Consider the following 17,530-nt stretch of genomic DNA (forward strand, 5'->3'; position numbering starts at 1 on the left):
CTGGCGATGCCCGATAATCGCCCGTTCCCCCCGCAAAAGTTAGAGTGGGTCAATGAGCTAGGGCACTCACGACTGCGCCGGGTTTATGTCACGGTTTGCGGCAGGGATGCCACATTTGAAGATTTTCGAGCACAGGCTTAATGCTCAAACGTATTGTTTTGCCATGTTATTCGATGATTTTAATTAAATGAATTACTCACGAAAAAGATAACAATGTTTTGCTTCTTTTGCCAAAAACAAATTTGTAAAATATTATTTTGCCATCAAGTTAAACTCATTTGCGTTTTTGTGATGTGCCCGAAAATCTTCAAAATCTGGCATGCCTGGTTTGCGGTTCAGTGAATGGATCTCAAAAATTCGTGTCAGTGTCGCCGATTTTCGAGTCATGACCCCTGACATTTTCAGCACTGTTAGCAATACAAAATCCGAGAGCAGACATGCATCTCATATCTCACTTTGTTTATAATATTGTGGATTTAGCTCGTAGCTGGATTTTCTGGCATCTTCTCACGGTCATTGGAAACGGTCGTGGATAGACCTAGGGGTTCCCAGTTGGAGTTAAAAAAAAATCAATTTATAGAAAAATTATGGATTAACATTTTGCTTTTTTATCACTTCTCCGACATCAGGAATAATTGTTTGAACATGCTCGCAATTTTTTTATTCGGTCGGAAAAATATTATTTTTCTTGAAAAAACTTTCATTTTTAATCACATAATCATCCCTAATTCTGGCTCGATGCCGCCATCATGCGACCGCGTGCTCCGTTTGTTTGTCAACAAATCTGCAGCTGGATGGTGAGACGAAGTGAGGGGGGAAGAGATTTTGACATTTTTATGCCCGCATCTGGCCCGCCGCCTATTTCGTCGGTCACTGAGCCGCCGGTCGTTTCCAGTGACCGAGTCCAGCTAGGTACTGATCGTACAATATAGACTCTCAGGGTCTTCGGGAGCCTTAAAGATTAGCGTAATTAGTGTACTCTAAACACTGGCACAACATGCTGGAAATCATCTACGCCAAATGCCAAACAAGTTCTTCTAAAAGAGGAGTTAGAGCGGATGCACGTCTGTCCGAGAGGAAGTTCATCCGAATAAGTTAGGTTGAATGTATTATTGTCGATTATTGCCGATTGAACAAACTTGGTTTGATAATGTTATTGTTTAAAAATGTTGGCTTTTACGTATCTTTAATCACGATTCCACAAATTTAACTTAAGTTGAGTGTGTAATGAAAATAATTAGGCCCTATATAAGTTCTTCGACCCAGATAGTAATTATTATTCAAAATCGATTAAGTAAACTAGTCAGATGATAAAATTGCCACTCGTATTTCGTTAGTCACGCAAACTCATCACCCCTCTCTCCAGCGATTACAAGAAAACATAAAGAATGGTCCCAGTAATGCCCCCTCCTCTATCTTAATCCCAACTAGTTGCAACCCATTATCAGTAAGTCATTAATCCTCCCCATTTCTTCAGCCCACCACGTGATGGCTTGCCCTTTGCTCAGCTTCGTCGTCTTTGTGGCCGTGGTGGCACTTCAGCTGGCAGCCCTCTGCAAAGCGGCACTCGTCGCCAATCCCGGGCCGTTGACCGGAGGGACGGCCAAGCAGGATGATGACCTTCCCGCGTGGCACATTTCGTACAGTCCGGCCAGCCTGCAGCTACACATGAACACCGTCCAGACGCTCGGCCTGCGCATCGAGGGCATAACCGCGTCGGATTTGGCCAACGATCCGACGATTCAGCTGCGCAGCGGACGGGACCACGTGGCCACCCTACCGGGGGGAGGTTTGGTTCCGGTGGTTGAAATTAAGCAGAGTGGAGTCTTCGATGGTGCGTTCAACGTGTCCGGGGTGTTTCTCGGATCGACTACGCTGTTTGTGGAGGTTCGTGGTTGGAAGAATAACCGGACGGTCAGCTTGCCGGAGGAGCTACCCGTTACGGTGATTCGCGAGGAGCGGGTCATCGATAAGGTCTTCACCGCTTCGGTCGCCGTTCTGGTCTCAATCCTGTACATCAACTTTGGTGCGGCGTTGGATCTCCCGACGCTCAAAGCGATCATGGTGCGACCAATCGGACCGGTCATCGGATTCCTGGCCCAGTTCCTCTTCATGCCCCTACTCAGCTACGGCCTAGGACATCTACTCTTCCCGGACAGCTACGAACTCCAGCTCGGTCTATTCTTCACCGGAGTTTCCCCTGCGGGCGGCGCAAGCAACATCTGGACCGTCGTCCTCGGCGGAAATCTGAACCTTTCCCTGGCCATGACCACAATCAGCACGCTGGCCGCGTTCGGCATGATGCCCCTCTGGATCTTCACCCTCGGACGAAACATCTTCGACAAGGGAAACCTCGGCGTCCCGTATCGCAACATTGCAACCTTCGCCATCGGCCTGGTCGTCCCCTTGGGAATCGGCCTACTCATCCAACGATTCCGACCCCGCATCGCCCGAGTCCTCGTACGCATCCTCAAACCAATGGCCGCCATTCTCATCCTGTTCATCGTCATCTTCGCCGTCGTCACCAACCTCTACCTCTTCGAGCTGTTCTCCTGGCAAATCATCGTCGCCGGGCTCGGCCTCCCCTGGATCGGATACATCTTCGGCTACCTCGCCAGCAAGGGCGCTCGACTTCCCACCGCCGATTCCCTGGCCATCTCCGTCGAAACCGGCATACAAAACACCGGCATCGCCATCTTCCTGCTCCGCTTCTCACTACCCCAACCGGAAGCGGACCTCACCACAGTGGTCCCCGTTTCGGCCGCCATCATGACACCCTTCCCGCTGATGGCGCTCTATCTGATCCTGAAGTTGCGCGAGAGGTGAGTCCACAATGTCATATTTGTCTCTTTGTGTGTGTGTGTCTATCAATGTTCCGTTAGCCAACCGCGGCCTCATTCGTCCTTTCCAGGTGTGCGTTACGCGAGCATGGACCACTGATACCGAAGGACGTCAGCCAGCAGCAGGTTTTGGCCAACGATGAGACCACGTGAGGGAAGGGGAGTGAGGATGCCTTTCGAATAACGATATTTTTGTAGGGTAATTTTGCAGTTTTAGGCTGCGTCGTGTTAGTATTGTCCATATTTGGTATATAAATGTTAAAAAATAAATAAACAAGAACAAAATAAAATAAGTTGAATTGTGATAGAAAAAAAATCTTTAATATTTTTATTTATTTATAGTTTTTGTCTCCCCCCTCTCACCTTCAACTTTTTCAAGATTTCTTGACTTCCTCAAAAGCCACAAATTTATCACCCTTGTTAAAAAAAACAGTTTTTAATGATCCATAACAATACTCTCTACTTTTGGCGAACAGTAAATTGGTTCCACTTTGACAGTTTAAAATTAAGGCCGTTTTGCGAATCACTATTCAGTACAGACTGTCTAGGGAAGCAGACTGGCCAATGCAAAATAAACAGGCACTGGCAACGTATGTTTTGCGCTTGAAACACTGCCAGTTTTGCTGGGCGTAAATGGCGGTTGGTGTCCAGAAACATTTTTAATTTAAATTTTAAAAAAATCGAAAATTTCGCCTCAAAATGCATATAAAATAGGCATCTTTTGTGCTAGAGTTAAAGTAGACGCTTCGTATTGAACTGATTCGCGTTCGAACAAAACCATCGAAATTTTTTACATATATAAAGTTATAAAACGTCCATTGTAGAAGGGGAGATATTTCGCCAAATTAATAACACCGATGTGGTTAGTTTGACTGTCCAAAACGTTCTGATTTTATTGTAATCGAAAAGTCCCTCAGAGCCTCACACACGAGGTACTGAGGTTTTGCTTACTGAGCATTAATCGAGCTACTTGCTTTAATCGCGGCGAGGTAAACGAAATTTAGCTTTGTTCGCAGTTTGGGTTACTGTTGTCGGCTGTGCTGACGATGTTGGTGGCGTCGATCAATTATGCGGAAAGCAATTTCCGTAACTATGATAATAAGGGTCTCCTACGAAAGGCCGAATCTCAAAAGGCCGAATCCCGAAAGGCCGAAATTCAAAAGGCCGAATTATTCGAAAGGCAGAATTCTCATAAGGCCGAATCCCAAAGGCCGAATGCTCAAAAGACCGGAATGCGTTTCCGCCTTTTTGGACGTGGTTTGCTATTATTATTTTCATAAACCATAGTTGCATAACAAAAATTGCTTTCGAAATAAAGAAGGCATAACTTTCTAGGCCTTTTGAGGCAATCCCGATAATAATAATAATAAGAAGAAGAAGATAGATTTTCGCTGGAAAATCAAATAAGCATTTTGCATCTAAAATAGATTTTTTAAAGTTTTATTTGACAACATTTGGAAATTTTATTCTAAGCATCTTGATTTTTCAAAATCTCCAATACCACCTCGAGCCATCCTATTATACACCCATCAAGTTAATATGCAATTATTAGTTTAAAAAAAATGAAATAAAGTTCAAGTTTAAAAGGGTTTAAAAAAAAAACATTTTAGCCTGTTAATCGCAGATTCGTAAGGTGCATTAAGTTACCAATAAAGTAACGAAAAATAACATAATGTAAAAATATATTTACATTTTTTTTTTCTATGAAAAATACGATTTTTCCGGAATTTTAAAGTACGCCATCAAACGAACGTATCATCAGCCAAACAACCCACCATTTTTTAATGCCGATATCTCAGCAACTTATTTTTGAGATTTCCGTTTTTTTTTGTTTTCAAAATTGTTTTAAATTTAATATTTTTTAGTTTTCAAATTTTGACTTTTTAAATTTAGATTTTTTTTATTCAGATTTTTTTTAACTTTGATTTTTTTTAATTTTTCTTTAAATTTTGAATTTTTGATTTTTTAATTTTTTTTAGTTTTGAATTTTAGATTTTTAAAATTCTGAATTTAGAAATTTTGGATTTTTTAAATTACGATTTTATAAATTGGAAATTTTTTTAATATGAATTTTAAAAATTTTGATTAAAAAACCTATTAAAACTTAAAAAAAAGTTTCGAATTTTTAAAATTTGAATTTTGAATGATGGAGCATAAATTTTTTTAATGTTCTGATCTTTTTATTTTTCGCCAAGAATGTTTAAATTTAGAAAAATATTTCTACGGGTAAATCCCATTTAAAATTCAAAGACAAATTGAATATATCCACTATAAAATTAAAAATAAATAAGGTTAAAAAAAACATTACTCAAAACTCAAGAGAAATTACATATTCAGAGCCTGATATATTAAGAAATGAGTTAAGTGTAGTAATAATTTTATTTAAGAAATTCTTAACCATACATTTAAAAAATAATCTCTACATAATCTTCATCATAATTTTTCGACGGTTCGTATTAAGAAAGTACAAACTTACATTTTCAGAAACAAAAAATCTATTGAAATTGCACTCAATGGCAAACAAAAAAACAAATTCTCGTAATTCTTGATATTATTTTTCTTAATAACTTGAAATAATTCTATCTATTTATCTATTTATTTGTCAAAATTTCCATCCGCGCCAAATTCGATTTCTTTTCGATTTTTTAAATAACTAATTTTTACGAAAAATCATTTCCTAAAATTATAGGAAGCTTCTATTTGGATTTAGAATCTAGATTTTAATAAATATATTTTAATGATTTTAATTTACTACAGGCACCGCGGTGAGGATATACCAGTCACGGCGTTCTCACAGAATTCTAACAAAATTCTAGCAGAGCGAAAATATTCTTTCTAGAACTGTGCCATCATTCTGCCAGAACTTTGCAAGAATTCTCAGAGAATTCTAGCTCAAATGCAATAACCGGTTCTAGCAGGAGCCGGCGAAACCAACCGGTTCTGTTAGAATCCTGCTAGAATTTTGTTAGAACTATTCTGACAGGCCGCCTGCTAGAATTCTGTAAGAATTTTGCTAGAAAGAAATGGCAAAAAAATTCTGCTGGAATCCTGCTAGAATTTTACTAGAATTGAACGGATACGGTTTTTTTTTTGTTAAGAGGAAAGTTTGTTATGGTTTTCATGAGAAGATTTGCTAGATTTTTTCTAGCAAATTGTAAGAAATTAAAAAAAATATATTTATTCAATAAATAAGATATCTCGCAACAACCATAGATACAAAACACACACTTTTCCTAATTAACTAATAATCACTAATTCACTTAGGCACTTTTTTCCTGGAAACCAATGAGGATGGTTGTAACTTTCCGTTTTCCAAGACGTTCCCCGTGTTGTGGGCCACGTTTTCCGGCCCCCATGGTCAGCGAGCTGGAATATCAATATGTTCCGTGACATGCAGAGGCAGTTCATCCGGTGAATGTTTGGCTGGATCCTGTTTTAATGAAAAAGGAAAGCTATTTATTTAGTTTCAATATGATTTGATTTTAGTTACTTACCAAAATGGTCGATGCAGAAAAATGCGTCATCCTCCTCCAACAAACAGAAATAAAAGAGAAAATTGACAAGATGGCGGTAATTTCATTCGCCACAAAACGGTTTGGCGAAAATGACGTCATTTTTGTCAGATTATATCTGCTAGAATTTCTAGTAAAATTCTAACAGCATTCTGGCAGGCCTGCTAGAATTATTCTAGCAGGATTCTGACAGAACAATCTCTGCTAGAAATTTCCGTGACCGGGTAGCGGAGAACCTCATTTTGGGTAATATTTAGTTTTTGCTGCTATGTGAGTGGGTGTGTTTCAAATTTCAATGAGTATTTTCTATGCACCGTGTAAAATATATTTGACATTTCTCGAAAGGACCTGAAAAAAAAACAAACATCTTTCCAGCATCAAAACTTACCGGAGAGATTTTGCACCAAAATTCAAAGTTTTTAATTGTGAAGAAAATCGTTTAATCTTAATAAATTTTAGCCATGGAGATGAAACAGATTGTAAGTAGCTTGAAGTGTGTTGATATTTAGGTATATGTTGAACGCCCCTCCCATCGATTCCAGATCCAAACGCAGGTAACGGAAAACGGTCCGGTGCGTCTGCCGGTGGACAGCGAGACGCATACGTACGACGACTGGACCATCGCGTACACCAAGTCCCACATTTTGAAGAGCGTCTGCGTAAACGATAATGCGTGCGTCCGCGGCGATCCGGCCTGCTGCGAACTTTGCGTGTACAATTTTACCGTGGATTTGCCCCACCTGCCGGACATGGTGTTCCACAAGAACGTTCTAACGATTTGCCACAAGGGCGGTGCCCGGCTCGAGTTCAACCCGATGGACGCGCTCAAGCTGGTGCGCAACGAGAAGCTGGACCTGAAGGTGGCCTGTTCGGACGAGTGGAAGGAGAGTCGACCGGCGGCGGACACGCAGGAAAAGGTGAAACCGTTTGATTGGAGCTTTACGACCGAGTACAAGGGCACGGTTAACGAGCGGGTTCGGGTTGAGTCGACCGACCAGAAGATCGACATGTTCAAGCTGATGAAGAGGGAGCCGATTTACTTTTATCATGATTTGACGCTGTTTGAGGACGAGCTTCACGATCACGGAATTTCGGTGCTTTCGGTCAAGGTGAGAGTGATGCCGTCCGGGTTCTACGTGCTGCTGCGCTTCTTCCTACGCGTGGATCACGTACTGATACGCATCAACGACACCCGCTTCCACTACGAAAAGGGCAACGATTACATCCTGCGCGAGTACACGCACCGCCAGGCCAAGGTGGAACAGCTGAAGCACGTACCGCCGGCGCTCTTCACCAGCCCGAACGAAATCGCCGAGCAGCTGCCGGTCATCAGCAAGGTCACAGAAAAGCTTACAATTTTGGCGGAGGAGGAGGCAGACGCCACCGCAAAGGAAGGGTCATCGGTTTAGGGAGCGAGCAACCAAAATATTCATGGAAGCGTTGTAATTAGCGTTTTAAAAAAGAAATCTACCTGTAAAATGTCGAAATGTCGTCCTCTTCTTATTCCTTGTCCGAATCCTGCGAGTTGATCTCGCCGGCCTCTTCTTCATCCTCCTCGTCGTCTCCCTCCGCCTGAACATTCTTGGGCGGCGCCAGAAAGTTCTCCTGGAACTTGCGATGGTCGCCGATAAACATCGACAGCGTCGACAGAGCGCTCGGGCAGGGTTCGATGTAGGTGTGCTCCTCGCGGTCAAACTCTGTGGCCGGTTCAGTCTTGACCGGGCGGTACGTCGAGAAAAGCGTCCGCTTCGGCCGGACGTCCATCACGAACAGCTTGATGCAGCCGTACTCTTGCAGGATCTGTTAGAGAAGAAGTGTTGATAATAGTGATAAAACAAACTGTTGAAGACTTACCTCTAGGAGATAATACAAGTGAACCGGTGCCATCAGGTTGAATCGGGAGTAGATCACCGTCAGCAGAACTCCCGGATGGGAGATGCAGTACATGAGCAGCGACGTCAACCATCGGTACAGTAACCGGTGGTTGACGGCGCCGTCAACCTTGTGCCACGGATGCATCGACAGCGAGAGATTCTTCTTGGGTTTGCTGAAAAGAATTGTAACGTGACAATGCTGTCTACCTTCACAAGCTTCAAACATCACTCACTATCGATCCCGCTCGACGGCCTCCTCCAGTCTACGCTCCAACTCCTGGCGGCGTGCCTTACGTGGTGGTGGCGATTCTTCGTCTTGATCTTCGCTGCGTCGTCGCTTAAGGGAACTCGGGCCAGCCGAAGACGACGACGCTTCCGGTTGATCGTGCACCACGCAGCTGGTTTTGATTAGCCATGGCTGCACGTACTGCCAGTGGATGTAGACCACGTGCCGGTAGCCGGTCCGCAGGATGAACTTGAAGTTGATGAGCATCTGCAGATCGGAGCGCAGTTCGTCCCGGTTGCGGAAGCGGTCGGCGAGGTCCTGAACGGACGCGCCAAAGTACTCGCGATCCTCGATGAAGGAGGCTAGAGCGGAGAGGCGGGGATTCTGGTAGATCAGCGGGCTGGCCTGCTCGAGTAGCGGTTCCAGCTCTTCCTGCGGAGGCCAGATGGCGTCACTGGTGATCTTGGTGAGGATGTCCTGGCGAAGTTCGTAATTTTCCGGCAGGAACACGCGCGGAATGCTCCGGTTGTCAAATTGGACTCGCTGCTTGAGCAGGTTCGGATGTTCGTACAAGAGACGGACGTTGATCTTGAGATAGGTCACGACGTAAAAGTTGTGCATTTTGTACACCTTCTCCGTCACTTCGTCCCGAACTGGCAGGTTGCGGGAGAACGCGTTCAAATCGTCACCGTCGTCGTCCCTGCCTTCGTAATCCTCCACTTGGGTAATCTCGTAACGATCGAGCCAGTTAAAGTCCTGTGCCTTGTCGAAGCGAACTATTTCGTCCGCCAGCTCGACCATGTTGATCTGCTTCTTCATGCCGTCCGCGATCTTACCCAGATCACGCCGCTGCAACTCTGTGCGTGCCTTGACGTACTCGTTGACCGATCGCGTAAAAAACTGGATCAGGTTGTCCTCGCGCAACGACAACGCCGGCGTCATCTCGATACGAGACACCTTGGACATCTTCAACCGCTCGATCGTGTCCCGTCTGGCCAGCGCGATCGCGATGCACTTCGTCATCAAACCCCGGTCCGCGTCCAGCAATATACAATCCGGCATCGCGCAAATGTTCGCCGTCTGGTCGATCTTGTAGTTGCGCAAGTAACTCCGCTCGCGGAAACTGTTCAGCAGGCAGAAAAAGTGCAAATACTCCATCGGGATCTTGGTCAGCTTCTCGACCGGATGGGTCACGTAGTTGAAGCAAACGTCGTTGCACGAGTTGAAGCGCAACTTCTTCGGGTCCGGCTCCGGCTTGATTTCCGGTATCTCCGGCTCTGATTCCTGCGACCCACCAGCTTTGTCCTCGTCACCCACCGGGAACTCGGTAAACACCTTGCCCAGCTCATCGCCCTTGGAGGTATTTTGCAGCTCCGGATTGACCTAAAGAATTACACTCATAACTACGCTTCAAAGCATCAACCAACTAAACAAACCTGAATGTACTGCGCAGGCGCCTCCAGCTGCATCTCGGCCCGCTCGATCGCGAGCAGTTCCGCCAGCAGCAGCATCAGCCCCTGGCCGCCGTCGTCGAACGTGACCGCCTCCTCGAAACTAGCCCGATCAATCAGCCGCATGTAGTTCTCGTACACCAGCCCGAAGATCTCGAACGGAATCTTGGTGCAGAGTTGGTTCAGGTAGGTCACCGACACCCGGTACGGATTGTCGTAGTTCGGCACGATGCTCGACGGGATCACCTTGGCGGCCTTCAGCTTGCGCGTCAGCGAAATCATCTTGTACGAGCGCACCATCTTCATCGCCGCCGACAGGTGCTTCTCGGAGTAGTTTTTGTAGATGTTGAACAGCTGCACGTTAAAGTTGGAGCGATCTTTGACGTTCGTCACGGCACTGTGAATCAGCGTGACCAGCTTGAACAGGATGATGTCCTCCTGGCAGTTCGGATTGCGATCGTAGTTGAGTCCGTCGACCTTGTCCTGCATTTGGAGCACGTTGAAACGCCTTTCAAACTCTGGGACCGAGTTCGGGATGAACAACCGGTCGGAAGTGTCCTCATCGGCGACCCCTCGGAAGTGGTCCGAGTTGAGCTTGGTCAGCGTCTTCTTCAGCATGTACACCAGCTCGACAAAGTGCACCTTCAGTGCCATCGCAAACTCATCATTCCCGGGATACTCCCTGCGAAGGTTCTGCATAAAGTCGGCGCCAAAGCGTCGCTCAATGACCGGGTTCAGCTTGGCCTCTTCAACGCACAGCTTGATGCTGGACGCGTTGCCGTGCTTGTGCTTGACCATGTAGTTCGTTCGCCGCTGGCACGCCCGTGACGTTTTGTTCTGCGAGCCCGGATCGGTCCAGTGGAGAATGTCCCGGTAGATGCTGGACGTGAGGATGGTGTTTTGCTTCAGGTTCTGCTCGCCGAACAGATAGTGGACACCGATTCGGCACAGCAGCAACATGGCGTCCTCGTGGCGGTTCCAATCGACGCGCAGCTTCTTCATAAGTTTGAGCGCCCTGCGATCGACCTCGTCGTAGATGTTCCTGGCGCGTGCCTTGCTGACCCGTGACTCGATCTTGCGAATCTTGATCGCGTGCTTCTTTTCGCCGTACTTGCGGTAGGTCGAGGCAAACGGCTTCACCGTCAGTTTGCTCTTCAGAACCAGCTTCTTGTCCTTGGGATCTTTCGGTGCGGTCAGTCGTTTGGTGTTACGGGCCGCGATCGGTCCTGCGGCCGCAGCTTCCGCCGCCTTCTCCTTGTTGATCGCGATCATCTTCTTGACCGTCTTCATGCGCTTGATCTTGGCCTTCTGGTTGGCTCGTTCCGCCGGGGCGTAGTTCATGATCTTGTGCCAGTTGGACTTGAGGTGGATAAACATGGCCGTGTCCATCCCAGCCGCGCCCCGAGAATCTCCCGGAGGTAACCGTTGCACATCGTTTACAATCGCTTCCGCCGGTGTTCGTGGCTTGACCGCCTCGAGCATTTCCGGCTTGACGGCGAGCTGCTGAACGAGAATCTCCTTGCCGACCGCAACGCTTCGGCGATTTAAAATGGTCTCCATCGCGTACGAGTAGAGCGTTTCCCAGTACCCACCCAGGTCTTCCGGCGCGACGAACTGAAATCCGAGCATCGGGTAGTCCTTCTCCTCGATTTCGTTGTACCCAACTTCGGAGCTGCGCGTGTCCAACAGGGCCGTGTGCCGATTCAGATAGATGTACGTCTGGTCGCGATCCTTCGCCCGTTGCGGACCAAACTGGAGCAGGCCGGCGTAGCATAGCTTCGAGCACAGCTCGTAGATGTTGTAGACGTACTTTCGTTGACGGAACAGCTGCAACCGGATCGGTCGGGGAAGTTGCTTGATCAGCATGTGCCGCCGAAGCGGGTGATTCAGGTAGTAGTCCAACTCTTTGGTGTAGAACCCAAAGGTACAAATCTGGCAAAAGATGGACAGCGGAAGTCGGATCGTGATGTCCGTTATGACAGCCCAACCAGCGCCGTAATCATCGTATGTGTTCAGCGGAGGAACAAAAATCTTCCACCCGTCGGTACTGTAGATCGGCGAAAAGGGTTCGTTGAAGTCCTCCAGTCCCGGCAACCGTGACCACTCTTTCGCGTTCAGCACCGGTGCATCTTCCGGGTGGCTGTAGATTAGGTAGAACAGAAACTCGTGGAACAACTTCATCCGCAGGCACTTTGCCAACGTCCCTTCGTAGCTGTACCCGGTCTTTGGAACATTTGCCTCCTCCATCGCCTCCGCGGCAGTCGCCAGTTTCTTGCTGACCATCGCCACCGAGCCCGGATTCTGCAGCAACATGCGTGTCTTGGCGGAATCGATTTTACACTGCAACACCTTGCTGTTCTCGTCAACGGAGTTCTCACAGGCGTAGATCACACTCAACTCACGATCCTCCTTGACCAGCCGAACATTGGCGATCTTCAGAAACTTGTCCGCGGCCAACTTGCCAAGCAGGCGCAGCACCGACTTGTTGCACGCCTCGGATTTGTTCCCAAGGCTCTTTTCGTGATCGTTGATCTTCTTCAGGATGGTGCGCGGTTCCAACACCTGAAACGCCTTCACCAAGTCAACGATCAGGTTGCAACGCCTCAACATTTTAGCGCTCAGATGCTTCGACTTCATCATACCGGACAACCCAGCTTGGGCCTTCTTCAGCGACACCACTTGGTCGGTTATGTTGATCTCGCACTGGACCGCGTCCAAGGCTTCCGGGTTGGCCAATGTCGTGTTGCTAGTTTCTTCTTCCAGCTCACCCGGAACCGGATCATCCGGCTCAATCGTGATGGAAAAGTTTGCGCCGGCTTCCGATTTGACAATCTGTTGGGGGGTCGAGCTCGTGCTGGGAATGGCCTCATCCGGCAGGATCATTTGCGGCTCACTTTGCTGCAGTTGTTGCTGCACGATTTGGTTGTTCATCAGCTGAATGTACTGGATTTCTTTGTCGAACGAAACCGCTTGCTGGGTCAATCCGGGGATAAAGTACTTTGTGGTGCGTTGGCGGCCTTCGTCCACGGCGTGCCCTTCGACGGCTTTGAGTCGCATCAGATTTTTAACGACGCCCCGAGCGTTCAACTTGTCCAGTCCCATTTGGAGAGCCATCGACGATTGGGACACTCCGGATTCACCGGCAGCGGCCACAATGTTGTAAGCTTGCTGCAAAATCGGCATGTCGATGTAAGCCTTCTGCGAATTCAAAATCCCATCGTTTTGATCCTCTTCCGGGACCTCGTCCTTGTACCACAGCTCGTAGATGTCTGCGGTCGGGTCAATCAGCCGCATGACGCGAACCTGCTTCTCTTCGCACTTTCGATTCTTCATCTTCCACTCGCGCTCGTCCGCATCCGGATAGAGCACCCGATAGGGAACCGTCTCATCCGTCCGAATATATTTAGCAAACTCCGGACATCGGAACCACTTGCGTGCCTCCGAACGGCCCAGCACAATCTGCTTAATCTCTTCGTAATCCGCCTGGTAGTTTGGCCTCTGCTTCAGAATGTTAACGACCTTCTCCGTGATCATCAAATTTTTCGGCTTCATCTCGTTGTAATACCGCGGCAGGTGAAACACCATGCCCTGGATGCTGCTCTCGCCGGTTCGCTGACACAAAGATTGCCTCGTGATCAGCTTGTAATCAGTCAGGAACTTCCGGTTGTAGTACAAAATGCTCGAATCTTTCGTCAGCTCCAGCAGCGAGTACTTGCCCTGCGACGTCTCCCCGTTAAACCGCGCCCGGGCGATCCACTCCAACATACAGTACTGAATAATCGTAAAATCCAGCGTAAAATTCGAATTGACAATAAACGATTCGCGCATCTTTTGCGAGGCCATCACCACAAACTGGAACGGCCACTTGGCGTCCACCTCCCGCCAACTCATCCCCATCAACACCTCCCTGTCCACAACAGCACGGCTCTCGTAACACTCGCAACTTCCCCTCACCCCTTCCGCCAGGATCGGCTCGTACCGGAACCGATGGCCCGGGTAATCCTTCGGTTCCTTCATCACACCCGTCGCCGGATCGACGTGCTGCATCCGGTCGAAAAACTCGAACGGCTTCCGCGGCGTTGGCAGCTCGTAGAACGAGTATTCGCTCTGCCGAACCACCAGGGACCACACGGAATCGCAGAACGGCTGCGGCAGGGGCATTTTCATCTTGAGCCGGATCGCCAACCGGTTCCAGAGGGCTGCAAGAAACGAGGTTGTAAACGGTGCAAAATGCTTCACAATCCGACCTACTGTCCAGGGTGGCCCCTTCCAGGCCCTCGAGGGACACCTCCTCGTTGAGGACCGACGACAGCGGGGCCGGTCGAAGCATTTTACATCGAAATTCACTGATTTTTTGCAAGAGCAGCGAAATTTTTGTAAACACAAACAGAAACTTTCGGACTTTTTGACAGCAGATCGAGAAATGGTTTTAGGAGCACCCTGTTTTGTTTAATGTTTTGCTTGCGCAGAGTGTTCAGATATCACGTCACGCGAGTGAAAGAATCAAGCTACACGATGATAATTTTATAGTCATTTAATTTCTGTAATTCTATCAATTTTATGAATCGTCACACGCTAAACCAAGCGATCTCAATTTTTAGACGAATGTCCCAAACTCAATGTTGAGATGACCATTTTGATCTCAAAATTGAAATGCGCTCGGAAAAAAAATCGCAGAGAAAAATCCTACTGCCCTATGACAGTTAACATATTATTATATTTATTATAATAATATTAATATATTATATATTATCGAGCTGTCAGTGCAGTTGCTGTGAAGCTTACCAAGGCTTTTCAAAAAGTTTAACTCCATGTTGCACGCACAAACTCTCACTTTTAATTTCTCGATATAATATTATAATATTCCCTGGGCTTTGTCATAATGAGTATCATAGGTTTGATGCTTGTTTGGCAAAGAGTATGATTTGATCCGATGTGGAATTAAAATCGAAGTTTTCAGTATATTGCTGAAGCTTCCATTTTTACACATGGACACCACTTCATGCTACGAGAACCCACTTTGACGCAGTCTCAGGGCTTAATCGATGGCCGGTAAGCTGTCATCGAGACCAGGAGGTTCTCCGATAGTGGAAATATCACATTTGTACAATGAAACGCTACATATGTGATTTTTCCCTATCTTAATGTGGGTGTCAGGTTAGGATGCGGGTTTTTAAAAATTTAGTTTTTGTAGAATTTAGGATTTTAACTATAAATACCAGCTTTTTATATTTTGCCTTAAGTTATTTAGTGACAAAATTAGTAATAGTGAATTTAGTAATTCTATCAGAATCGGTGATTTTCATTAAAGTAGCATAAAAACCATTCTGATTTGTCAAAATTTCCGTAGAGTCTCGATCAAACAATAGTGAAATGATATCGGACCAAATTCGTTGATCTGTTGAACTAACGGTTGTCGGATTATGATTGTATCGATCATTGTTGCGAATCGAGGATCTACTGGACTTGTAAAATATGAACTGTTAATCTATTTTTTTGTTATTGTTTTTTTTTTTTTTTTTTTTTTTCAAAGAAGCCAGAAAGGTTTTAAAAGAAAAGTTCTAGATTTTTTGGGCTATTAATTAAAATGTCGGGGATTTGAGATAAGAGTAGCTTTCGGATAGGTTACTTTAAATCTTGTATTCAATTCAAGTTAGGTAGTTATCCGCAAATGAATATTTGGACTTATATGAATAATTGAACATTTTGGACTTATGAATAACACACAACTGTGCAATTATTCTAGAGTCAGATCCATACAGCGTCAGTGTTTATTTGGTCGAAGTGTACTAATTCATTGGCAGATCTGGTTCTAGTTGTAATGTACGACAAGACTACTGACGGACGTGACAGGACGAGGGCCCAGTTTAGAGGTTTCGACATCAACGATGTGCGGCTGGATCACCCTCCCAAAAAAAAAATATATATATATATATATATTATATAATATTATAATATTATTTCGCAGGACCAGTGACAGCTCCAGCACGGTCTTTGTTTACATCAGGACACAGTGACATTAGGCCTAGTAATCCCAGACGGAAACGGGGGGCGCCTGGCGGGCGTTTTTTTCCTCAGCTTCGCAAGACGTCTGGCAGATTTTCCCCCCGACTGGCAGAAGACTGTTGCAGGAATTCTGGCGAATATGAAATAAACCGGTCGTGCACGTTTCAACCGATTAATTTTTGTGCCAAACAGCTGTGAGTTATTCCGCCAGACACGGTCGCCTGCCCCCGACACTCAAATTTATCAGATTATTTTCCGACGGGGAAACCTACAAGGCTTCCGCGATAAAACCAAAGCAAGGCATAAATGAGACATTTTCGGGGAAATAAAAATCGGGACACCACCGTTTCGTTTCATTTAATAAAATTTATTAATAGGTATTACTAGTACAATACATAATATCCATATAAGTTGGGTTTTTTTTTCTTGTATAATTTCGGCTTCTAATGTACTTTATATTTCCTTCCAATAGATTTATAACTAGGAGTGTGTATTTACTGCCCTCGACACTAAACTGGAAGTGCTCCAAAAAACCGTGTTCATCACTCCGAGACAGTATAAATGTTGGGTTATTTTCCAAGTCCAAGTCTCAATGCGTAAATCCTACTCACAGTTTATCGCTTAAAGTAATCCGGAAAAGCGTATTCGTTATTTAAATAAAAGATAATAAAAAAACAATGATTTGGATTTGTTTCACCACTAAAACAAGCAAATCTGGGTTTTGACTTGCAGTACATGTTTTTTAGATAATGAAATAAACCAATAAGTGAGGGAACTTCCGAGATATAACATACAATCAGCACAGCATAAACACTGGTGTCTTGAAATAGCTTCGTTTTCAATAAATAAATAAACAGTTAGTCCCTATCAGTAAAAGAAACTTTATTGGAATCAGAAAATCCCTTCTCTTTATTGGTATTATGGCTAATTCATGTAATTATATTTTAATCATGTGTATGTGTTTTTATTTCAGTTTGATATCGTTTGTAATCAAGCTTGGCTTTCTCTCAGTTTTTTTTTTTGTAATATTTTTATAGTCCTGTCTTCAGCGTATTCCACCTTCAACAGGCAGAGAGTTTCCCTAAATACGGCAATTTGTATAAGTCTAAATTTGGATTTCGGTTCCTTTTTCCAGTAGAAGTAGTAGCTTTACTTACGATTGCATCCAAACAGTTCAAGCGATAAGCGCTTTGCATTTTGTTTGTTTGCTAACTTTTCATTTTTGGTTTGCAAGAGTATGTCGCGAGAGACTCCAATTGGATTGCCTAAAATCTGAAAATTATCGAAAAAAGTGTTTTGTTTAAATTCGTTCACGACACAACAGAACAACAACGCAAGCCAAGACACACAAAACTTACCACACCATCGAGAGGACAATTTCTTCCGGCGAAAGGTCCGCATTTTCGTCCTGCGCCGCAGCCAACTCGGCCGCGGCCGCAGCCGCAGCAGCTGCAATTTCCTCGTCCGGTTTCACGATGACCTCATTGTCCTCATCTTCGCCGAAATCCTGCACAGGGTCTTCGTCGTTTTCGTCATCGTCAATGTCTTTATCCGCCGGTAGGTCCTTTTCCGGAGGCGTCGATCCAGCCGTGACGGCGGAGGTCGGATCAACGGCGGGCGT

General features: G+C 45.7%; 3 protein-coding genes and 1 long non-coding RNA gene across 5 annotated transcripts; 2 read left to right on the plus strand and 2 right to left on the minus strand.

Moving 5' to 3' along the window:
* The first annotated feature begins 715 nt into the window (after positions 1-715).
* LOC120428288 (ileal sodium/bile acid cotransporter-like) lies at positions 716-3,157 on the plus strand. 2 transcript variants are annotated; one of them, XM_052711584.1, is made up of 3 exons: positions 716-912; positions 1,478-2,822; positions 2,883-3,157. In XM_052711584.1, exons 1-3 carry the CDS (start codon positions 750-752, stop codon positions 2,938-2,940), a joined length of 1,566 nt encoding a protein of 521 aa, XP_052567544.1. In that variant the 5' UTR covers positions 716-749; the 3' UTR covers positions 2,941-3,157. The 2 variants fall into 2 exon arrangements, with proteins under 2 accessions (XP_052567544.1, XP_039449216.2); XM_039593282.2 differs by having other exon boundaries at positions 724-912; positions 2,912-3,157.
* Positions 3,158-6,673: 3,516 nt separating this feature from the next.
* On the plus strand, positions 6,674-7,839 carry LOC120428289 (TIP41-like protein). Its single transcript, XM_039593284.2, has 2 exons — positions 6,674-6,831; positions 6,895-7,839. Exons 1-2 carry the CDS (start codon positions 6,814-6,816, stop codon positions 7,759-7,761), a joined length of 885 nt encoding a protein of 294 aa, XP_039449218.1. The 5' UTR covers positions 6,674-6,813; the 3' UTR covers positions 7,762-7,839.
* On the minus strand, positions 7,781-14,321 carry LOC120428287 (general transcription factor 3C polypeptide 1). Its single transcript, XM_039593279.2, has 5 exons — positions 14,155-14,321; positions 9,889-14,102; positions 8,460-9,835; positions 8,207-8,399; positions 7,781-8,152 (listed from the first exon to the last, which is right to left on the minus strand). The coding sequence occupies exons 1-5, from the start codon at positions 14,231-14,233 to the stop codon at positions 7,853-7,855; spliced, it is 6,162 nt and encodes a 2,053-aa protein (XP_039449213.1). The 5' UTR covers positions 14,234-14,321; the 3' UTR covers positions 7,781-7,852.
* A 1,934-nt stretch (positions 14,322-16,255) lies between these two features.
* Positions 16,256-17,524, minus strand: LOC120428290 (uncharacterized). The gene is made up of 2 exons (XR_005607067.2): positions 17,268-17,524; positions 16,256-17,181 (listed from the first exon to the last, which is right to left on the minus strand). It is a non-coding gene; the product is annotated as an uncharacterized LOC120428290 (long non-coding RNA).
* Between the last annotated feature and the right edge of the window lie 6 nt (positions 17,525-17,530).

Source organism: Culex pipiens, unplaced genomic scaffold (genome assembly GCF_016801865.2).
Source record: "Culex pipiens pallens isolate TS unplaced genomic scaffold, TS_CPP_V2 Cpp_Un0191, whole genome shotgun sequence".
In the NCBI taxonomy this organism is placed as follows: domain Eukaryota; kingdom Metazoa; phylum Arthropoda; class Insecta; order Diptera; family Culicidae; genus Culex; species Culex pipiens.